At 48.6% G+C, this 10,000-nt stretch overlaps 1 protein-coding gene across 15 annotated transcripts in view; it reads right to left on the minus strand.

Moving 5' to 3' along the window:
- Positions 1-10,000, minus strand: part of LOC106565700 (forkhead box protein P4) — a 221,404-nt gene that overhangs the window by 94,967 nt on the left and 116,437 nt on the right. For all 15 annotated transcript variants that reach the window (XM_045691703.1, XM_045691701.1, XM_045691699.1 and 12 more), the window contains one exon: positions 2,673-2,795. In XM_045691703.1, coding sequence (XP_045547659.1) covers positions 2,673-2,795 — 123 coding nt within the window. The remainder of the gene's footprint in view (positions 1-2,672; positions 2,796-10,000) is intronic.

Raw genomic sequence — 10,000 nt, forward strand, 5'->3', positions numbered from 1 at the left:
ATTGCCACACTTTTAATAGTTAATAGCTGCAGTCTATTAAGCACGTGCAGGAGAGGGAGTGTGTCTGTACTGTCTGTGGGCCTGTTTGAGTGTGTCTGTACTGTCTGCGGGCCTGTTTGAGTGTGTCTGTACTGTCTGTGGGCATGTTTGTGTGTGTCTGTACTGTCTGTGGGCCTGTTTGAGTGTGTCTGTACTGTATGCGGGCCTGTTTGAGTGTGTCTGTACTGTCTGTGGGCATGTGTGCGTGTGTCTGTACTGTCTGTGGGCCTGTTTGAGTGTGTCTGTACTGTCTGTGGGCCTGTTTGAGTGTGTCTGTACTGTCTGTGGGGCTGTTTGAGTGTGTCTGTACTGTCTGTGGGCCTGTGTGAGTGTGTCTGTACTGTCTGTGGGCCTGTTTGAGTGTGTCTGTACTGTCTGTGGGCCTGTTTGAGTGTGTCTGTACTGTCTGTGGGCCTGTTTGAGTGTGTCTGTACTGTCTGTGGGCCTGTGTGAGTGTGTCTGTACTGTCTGTGGGCCTGTTTGAGAGTGTCTGTACTGTCTGTGGGCCTGTTTGAGTGTGTCTGTACTGTCTGTGGGCCTGTGTGAGTGTGTCTGTACTGTCTGTGGGCCTGTTTGAGTGTGTCTGTACTGTCTGGGGCCTGTTTGAGTGTGTCTGTACTGTCTGTGGGCCTGTGTGAGTGTGTCTGTGGGCCTGTTTGAGTGTGTCTGTACTGTCTGTGGGCCTGTGTGAGTGTGTCTGTACTGTCTGTGGGCCTGTTTGAGTGTGTCTGTACTGTCTGTGGGCCTGTTTGAGTGTGTCTGTACTGTCTGTGGGCCTGTTTGAGTGTGTCTGTACTGTCTGTGGGCCTGTTTGAGTGTGTCTGTACTGTCTGTGGGCCTGTTTGAGTGTGTCTGTACTGTCTGTGGGCCTGTTTGAGTGTGTCTGTACTGTCTGTGGGCCTGTTTGAGTGTGTCTGTACTGTCTGTGGGCCTGTTTGAGTGTGTCTGTACTGTTTGTGGGCCTGTTTGAGTGTGTCTGTACTGTCTGCAGGCCTGTTTGAGTGTGTCTGTACTGTCTGTGGGCATGTTTGCGTGTGTCTGTACTGTCTGTGGGCCTGTTTGAGTGTGTCTGTACTGTCTGCGGGCCTGTTTGAGTGTGTCTGTACTGTCTGTGGGCCTGTTTGAGTGTGTCTGTACTGTCTGTGGGCCTGTTTGAGTGTGTCTGTACTGTCTGTGGGCCTGTGTGAGTGTGTCTGTACTGTCTGTGGGCCTGTTTGAGTGTGTCTGTACTGTCTGTGGGCCTGTTTGAGTGTGTCTGTACTGTCTGTGGGCCTGTGTGAGTGTGTCTGTACTGTCTGTGGTCCTGTTTGAGTGTGTCTGTACTGTCTGTGGGCCTGTTTGAGTGTGTCTGTACTGTCTGTGGGCCTGTGTGAGTGTGTCTGTGGGCCTGTTTGAGTGTGTCTGTACTGTCTGTGGGCCTGTGTGAGTGTGTCTGTACTGTCTGTGGGCCTGTTTGAGTGTGTCTGTACTGTCTGTGGGCCTGTTTGAGTGTGTCTGTACTGTCTGTGGGCCTGTTTGAGTGTGTCTGTACTGTCTGTGGGCCTGTTTGAGTGTGTCTGTACTGTCTGTGGGCCTGTTTGAGTGTGTCTGTACTGTCTGCGGGCCTGTTTGAGTGTGTCTGTACTGTCTGTGGTGGATCTCTGTGCACATCTGTGAGCCTCACAGGAGGTTGGTGGCACTTTAATTGAGGAGGATGGGCTCGTGGTAATGACTGGAGGGGAACCAGTGGAATGATAACAAGTACATCAAACACATAGTTTCCAGGGAAACCATTCCATTTACTCCGTTCCAGCCTTTATTATGAGCCGTCCTCCCCTCAGCAGCCTCCACTGCTGTACATGCCTGTGTGCGTATTTGTATGTGGTGTGTGTGTGTGTGTACTTTTGTGAGTGTGTATGTGGACACATTTCTGTATGTGTGTGAGGTGAGAAGGTTGAGGGGGTGTTTGGTGCCAGCCACAGCAGTGCTGTGTTAAATACTTGACAGTCATGTAGTGTGTGTTCTGTGTACTGTATGTGATTGTGAGTTGTGTGTTTGTGTGTTACATACTTGACAGTCATGTAGTGTGTGTTCTGTGTACTGTATGTGACTGTGAGTTGTGTGTATGTGTGTTTGTGTGTTAAATATTTGACAGACGTGTAATGTTCCCCGCTAGGTATGACCGTTGCCATGTCGACCAACGGAACAAACACACTCCAGTCCCCAACACACACTCAGATCACAGCACCTCATCACACACCCCTAACCAATCAACAACCAGGACAGCTAACGTAAGCTCTCGCTGACCACAAGGAGTGTGTGTGGCTGAGCTTCACGTTGAGGACATAAACGCTTGTTTATGTTGTCAACTTTGGTCAACTTTGGTTATGCTCACTGATGGGGAGGTGTTCAACCACTATACAGGATTTAGAGAATTTGTGTGTGCACATTTGTATATCTGTGCGTGTGTTTGCGCGTGTATGTGTGCGTGTTACACTCTGTTCAAAGGCCTCAAAGCTCTCAGTAACTGTGCCAGAGGATTCAATCACAACCAGTGTGTCAGCACCTCCACATAGACACATGTAAACATGCTGGGCTGGGACTGAGCCCACAAAGGAGTGTGTGTTCATGTCATATGAGTGTGTGTGTGTTACCTGCTGTAGCATGATGGCCTGTTGTTGTTGCAGCAGGGCCTGTAGCTGAGCAGGGGACAGGATCTGCTGCATCTGTTGAGGACTGATCATCTGAGGGGTCAACATAGCCATGGACACCGGCACCTGGAGGGAGAGGACCACAGAGAGTGTACAAAACTACTTCCATGACATAGACTGACCAGGTGAATCCAGCTGAAGGCTATGACCTCTTGTTGACGTCACTTGTTAAATCCACTTCAATCAGTGTAGATGAAGGGGAGGAGACAGGTTAAAGAAGGATTGTTAAGCCTTGACACAATTGAGACATGGATTGTGTATGTGTGTCCGTTCAGAGGGTGAATGTGTAAGACAAAAGATTTAAATAGAATGGTCCACCACCCAAAGGACATTCAGCCAACTTGACACAACTGTGGGAAGCATTGGAGTCAACATGGGCCAGCATCCCTGTGGAACGCTTTCAACACCTTGTAGAATCCATGACCCGATGAATTGAGGCTGTTCTGAGGGCAAAAGGTGGTGCAACTCAATATTAGGAAAGTGTTCTTAATGTTTTGTATACTCAGTGTATCACTCTGTGACACATATTGCTGGCATTGTGAGAAACTTGGCAGAGTGTGTGAAAACAGAGAGATGTAATCTCCTTATGGAATATAAAGTCATATCTGGTTCACTAAACAGATGATTATAATTCTCTATCCACACAATCAGATTAGATGTTATCTGGAGGCAGGCTGGGACACAGACTCACAAATGGCAGCAAACAGTAATGCACCGTGTGAGCAGATTCTAAACACACACACACACACACACACACACACACACACGGATTTGTCAGCGTGCAGTGATGCGTCGTCAGGATAGCAGATACGCGTGACGCTAATCTGATTACAAACATACTATGACTGGATGGAGGCAAACTAACCACTCAGAGAATAATACACACACACACACACACACACACACACACACACACACACACACACACACACACACACACACACACACACACACACACACACACACACACACACACACACACACACCACCAACAGAGTAACAGAAAGACTAGCATTGATGCTATCCTCTGGCCAGGGGCTAACTCGAAGAGCATTCACCTGTCGATTGAACACACACCAAGCACACATCCACCTGATGACTAAGAGCTTCCGTCCTCAGAAAACACTCCAGAGTTCACAGCCACCAATTACACTCCAGTCAGCCCACAGAGAGGGAGAGAAGAGAGGGAGAGAAGAGAGGAGATAGAAGAGAAGAGTGGGGAGAGAGAGAGTGTAAGAGAGAGAACGGGGGGAAGAGAGACAGAGACAGACAGAAATAGACATAAAAAGAGAGAAAGAGAAATCCATATGGTTGTTTAGTCCTACAACTGATGCCCAGCAGGTGAGCTATGTTCCTCTTCACTGAGAGATAGAGAGAATGAAAAAGAGAGAGTGTGAGAGAGAGAGCGAGAGAGAAAGAGAGAGAGAGAAAGAGAGAGAGGGATGATTACTTCTCCCTTTACAGCCTACAGTGGACAGCTCAATAAAAATAATACTCTGTGCTCAATACAAATAAGGGCTGTTAGGAAGAGATGGCTGCTTTTACAGAGATATACGACCCTGGGTTAGAACCTCTCATATATGGACATTCATCTTCAATCCCCTGTGGAAAAACATAGCTTCTCTACCCTTCTCTCTCTCTACCCCTCTCCCTCACCCCCTCTCTCTCTACCCCTCTCTACCCCTCTCTCTCTCTCTACCCCTCTCTACCACCCTCTCTCTCTCTAACCTGCTCTACCCTTCTCTCTCTACCCCTCTCTACCCCCCTCTCTCTCTACCCCTCTCTACCCCCCTCTCTCTCCACCCCTCTCTACCCCTCTCTACCCCCCTCTCTCTCTACCCCTCTCTACCACCCTCTCTCTCTACCCCTCTCTACCCCTCTCTACCACCCTCTCTACCCATCTCTCTCTCTCTACACACTCTACCCCCCTCTCTCTACCCATCTCTATCCTTCTCTCTCTCTCTAACCCTCTCTCTCTCTCTCTCTTTCGTGCTCTCATTCTCTCTCCCTCTCTCTCGCTCGCTCTCTACCCCCTCTATCGCTCTCGCTCTCACTCTATCCCTCTCTCTCTACGCCCCTCTCTCTACCCTTCCCTCTCTCTACCACCTCTACCCCTCTCTACCCTTTACCCTTCTCTACCCTTCTCTACCCTTCTCTACCCTTCTCTACCCTTCTCTCTCTCTACCCTTCTCTACCCTTCTCTACCCTTCTCTACCCTTCTCTACCCTTCTCTCTCTCTACCCTTCTCTACCCCTCTCTACCCTTCTCTACCCTTCTCTACCCTTCCCTCTCTCTACCCCCTCTACCTCTCTCTACCCCCCTCTACCTCTCTCTACCCCCCTCTACCCCTCTCTACCCCCTCTACCCCTCTCTACCCCCTCTACCCCTCTCTACCCCCTCTCGCTCTCTCTTTTTACCTTTCTCTCTCTCTACCCTTATCTCTCTCTCTCTACCCCTTGTGCTCTCTCTCTCTCTAGCGCTCTCTCTGATATTGGCAGTCATGTGTTTTGCAGCACTGCATGGCTACCCGTCTCTCTTAGGAGTCTATCTACTCCCCGCCTGAGGGGCGGCAGGGGAGAGAGGGAGGGAACTAGAGAGAAAAAAGCAGAGAGAGGGAGAGCTGTCAGTGGTAAATTAAATCTGTAAAGGGCTGATTTGACTTTGGAAACAAGATTGGCCATAAATACTAACACTCCCTCCCTCCCTCCCTCCCTCCCTCCCTCCCTCCCTCCCTCCCTCCCTCCCTCCCTCCCTCCCTCCCTCCCTCCCTGTGTTATCAGCTGCAGCCTGTGTGTCGGGCCCTGTCCAATCCCTTATTGTAAGCTGCCATATCGTGATCAAACAAGCCATCCATAACCCAACACTCCCTCATCACAGGGAGAGGAGGAAAGAGGGGGAGAGAGGAGGAGAGATGGGGAGACTGAGCGGGAGGGTAAGGAGTAAAGGGAACAAGGGTAGACAGGTACAACAGGGGTGGCTGCTAAGAGAGCAGAGTCTATCCCCTTGTCTTTCTGTGTGTCTGCAGAGGAAGAGTTATTTACCCATGAGGGGAAACCAATGATGTGTATAAACCCTGGATGACTGACAGGGGGTGCTGTATTGAAGCCACCGCACAGCCATCTTAGTACTCCTCCTCCATTGTAAAACCTTACAGACACCATAACGCATACTTTTAAGCAGGTGTGATGGGTGGTTGAGGAGCGGGTGAGGGTGAGGGAGGGGTTGTGTATGCTTGGCGTCACGCCAATTTGGCTCTGCCTGCGCCGCCGATGCTGCTCGTCACTCTTGGCTGGAAAATTAAAACCTGTAATTAATTGCTCTTGTGCATCCCATTCTCTTCTCCTGTCACACACACACACACACACACACACACACACACACACACACACACACACACACACACACACACACACACACACACACACACACACACCCATTCTCACCCCTTGACAACCCATACATTCTATTTTATACACATGCTCATTGACATTTTCAAGTTGCAGGCGCAATAATTACTGCGTTATAGCACCTTTCTGCGTGTTGGTGGATGTACTGATGGCAGGCATGAATGTGTGTGTGTGTGTGGGGGATGGGGGGGTGGTGTGTGACAGGGACTGAATGCTGAGTTGTTAAGGTTTGACGGCATTAATTGCCACTATAATCTAATATCACAAAGCGGTGTGATTATGGAGGCGCGCAGAGCAGCGGCTATACCTCACCACCGCCTCCCAGCGCCACGGAGAAAACAAAAGGGGCGCCATTAGCGGTTTGACGGGCCCTAACAAAAGACGCTCACAATGTGGAATTATATTTTCATTCGGCTTTGTCTCTCCCCGTGAATGATTTCTCCCCTTTCATTGCCCTGTGAATAGGGGAGAGAGTGAAAAGCCAGGCGATTTGAAGTCAGCCATTTATTAAATGCATTTAATTTTTCACTCTCCTCTCTCTTTTTTTGAGGGGGCATTGCATGTTAATTTAAAAGAGAGAGATGCGAGGTAGATTAGTAGAAGCGGAAGTGGAGAGTGGGAGAAGGGGATGAGGGGGTACGGGGGGTGAGGGAGGGAGGGAGGTGGAATGAGACAGCTTACAGGCTGCACTCTAAAACCAAGACAAAGACACACACTTTCCCTTTCAGAGAGACCGTAGAGAAAGGACGGAAGGAACGGGGAGGGAAGTGAAAGAGAGGATAGAGAGATAGGGAGTAATTACAGACAGGATGAATCATGGAGGGGAATTGGTGGAAGAGGGAGAAAAAGAGAAAGGACTGGGGTGTATTCACTAGGAACCAAACAACACCAAACGGGCGCAAACAGAATGAAACGGGGAGGGACCTACCTGAATTTGTCCAATAGAAACTCTTGTTTTCGTTGCAAAATGTTTTGGACTAATGATTACACTCTTGGTCTGGTACAGGCCCAAAGTCTGTGTGTGTGTGTGCGTGTGTGTGTGTGTGTGTGTGTGTGTGTGTGTGTGTGTGTGTGTGTGTGTGTGTGTGTGTGTGTGTGTGTGTGTGTGTGTGTGTGTGTGTGTGTGTGTGTGTGTGTGTGACAGCACCAGCAGAGACTGACAGAGGTCAACCTTCGCCAAAGAGAGACACAGAGCAAAGGGAGGAGTAGGAGATGAGGAAAGAGAGGTGGGAGAGAGAGGGGAAGGAAAGAGAGGGGGAGGAGAGACACAGAGCAAAGGGAGGAGTAGGAGATGAGGAAAGAGAGGTGGGAGAGAGAGGGGAAGGAAAGAGAGGGGGAGGAGAGACACAGAGCAAAGGGAGGAGTAGGAGATGAGGAAAGAGAGGTGGGAGAGAGAGGGGAAGGAAAGAGAGGGGGAGGAGAGAGACACAGCCCTGTCGTTTTCAGAGAGTGGAGGGATAATTAGAGAGGTTGTTTGAAGAGGGAGTTTAACTGATTAACAAAGGAACAGAGGGAGAGAGGGAGCGAGAGAGAGATGGAAGGAGAAATAGGAAAAGGCATTGTGTCCCAGAGGGTTGGGAAGAGGGATAGAGAGGGTGATGTATCACGCATTTCAATGAGGCTCCATCTCTCTCTCCTCTCCTCCCCTGATGACTTTTCATTCCAGATCTTTCCATTTCAGATGAAATCACATGGATGTGAGCAGCTATATGGAGCACAGCTGGACCAGCTAATAACCACAGTGTAGACTTTAACCAGAACACATGGCCTTTTAAAATGGCCGTAATTTGTGAAAGCAAAGTTTGCTGTACTGTATATGTGACGAACATGATGCCATGGTGAGTTGCAGACTTCCAAACTCCTTAAGGATGATGACTCCACAATATGGCTGAAGAGAGAGCTGGGGAAAGGGCCTTTTTCTCTTCCATAGGGGCTTGATGAGGAGCCAGTGATGTGTCAGGGTGTGTTGGGGGGGGGGGTATCGTTTCCACTGTCAAGGGCAGTCTAGCTGTAATGAGCTTTGCACTAAATGACCGTATTTAAATACACACACGCACACACACACAAACACACTCTCTAAACGACTGTATTTAAATAAAGCCGTGATGAATACTGCAGCATTCTCTAGAGGCTCCTCTGCCAACTCATATTACTGGCTAATTATTACATGTCCTGCTACCGCACACCTACACACACATACACATATTACACACACACATACATACATACATACATACATACATACATACATACATACATACATACATACATACATACATACATACATACACACACACACACACACACACACACACACACACACACACACACACACACACACACACACACACACACACACACACACACACACACACACACACACACACACACACACACACACACACACACACACATACATACATACAGTCGTGGCCAAAAGTTTTGAGAATGACACAAATATTAATTTCCACAAAGTTTGGTGCTTCAGTGTCTTTAGATATTTTTGTCAGATGTTACTATGGAATACTGAAGTATAATTACAAGCATTTCATAAGTGTCAAAGGCTTTTATTGACAATAACATGAAGTTGATGCAGAGAGTCAATATTTGCAGTGTTGACCCTTCTTTTTCAAGACCTCTGCAATCCGCCCTGGCATGCTGTCAATTAACTTCTGGGCCACATCCTGACTGATGGCAGCCCATTCTTGCATAATCAATGCTTGGAGTTTGTCAGAATTTGTGGGTTTTTGTTTGTCCACCCGCCTCTTGAGGATTGACCAGAAGTTCTCAATGGGATTAAGGTCTGGGGAGTTTCCTGGCCATGGACCCAAATTATCGATGTTTTGTTCCCCGAGCCACTTAGTTATCACTTCTGCCTTATGGCAAGATGCTCCATCATGCTGGAAAAGGCATTGTTCATCACCAAACTGTTCCTGGATGGTTGGGAGAAGTTGCTCTTGGAGGATGTGTTGGTACCATTCTTTATTCATGGCTGTGTTTTAAGGCAAAATTGTGAGTGAGCCCACTCCCTTGGCTGAGAAGCAACCCCACACATGAATGGTCTCAGGATGCTTTACTGTTGGCATGACACAGGACTGATGGTAGCGTTCACCTTGTCTTCTCTGGACAAGCTTTTTTCCGGATGCCCCAAACAATCGGAAAGGGGATTCATCAGAGAAAATGACTTTACCCCAGTCCTCAGCAGTCCAATCCCTGTACCTTTTGCAGATTATCAGTCTGTCCCTGATGTTTTTCCTGGAGAGAAGTGGCTTCTTTGCTGCCCTTCTTGACACCAGGCCATCCTCCAAAAGTATTTGCCTCACTGTGCGGGCAGATGCACTCACACCTGCCTGCTGCCATTCCTGAGCAAGCTCTGTACTGGTGGTACCCCGATCCCGCAGCTGAATCAACTTTAGGAGACGGTCCTGGCGCTTGCTGAACCTTCTTGGGCGCCCTGAAGCCTTCTTCACAACAATTGAACCGCTCTCCTTGAAGTTCTTGATGATCCGATAAATGGTTGATTTAGGTGCAATCTTACTGGCAGCAATATCCTTGCCTGTGAAGCCCTTTTTGTGCAAAGCAATGATGACGGCACGTGTTTCCTTGCAGGTAACCATGGTTGACAGAAGAAGAACAATGATTCCAAGCACCATCCTCCTTTTGAAGCTTCCAGTCTGTTATTCGAACTCAATCAGCATGACAGAGTGATCTCCAGCCTTGTCCTCGTCAACACTCACACCTGTGTTTAGGAGAGAATCACTGACATGATGTCAGCTGGTCCTTTTGTGGCAGGGCTGAAATGCAGTGTAAATCTTTTGGGGGGGATTCAGTCCATTTGCATGGCAAAGAGGGACTTTGCAATTA

The sequence above is a fragment of the Salmo salar genome, chromosome ssa12 (assembly GCF_905237065.1).
Source record: "Salmo salar chromosome ssa12, Ssal_v3.1, whole genome shotgun sequence".
In the NCBI taxonomy this organism is placed as follows: domain Eukaryota; kingdom Metazoa; phylum Chordata; class Actinopteri; order Salmoniformes; family Salmonidae; genus Salmo; species Salmo salar.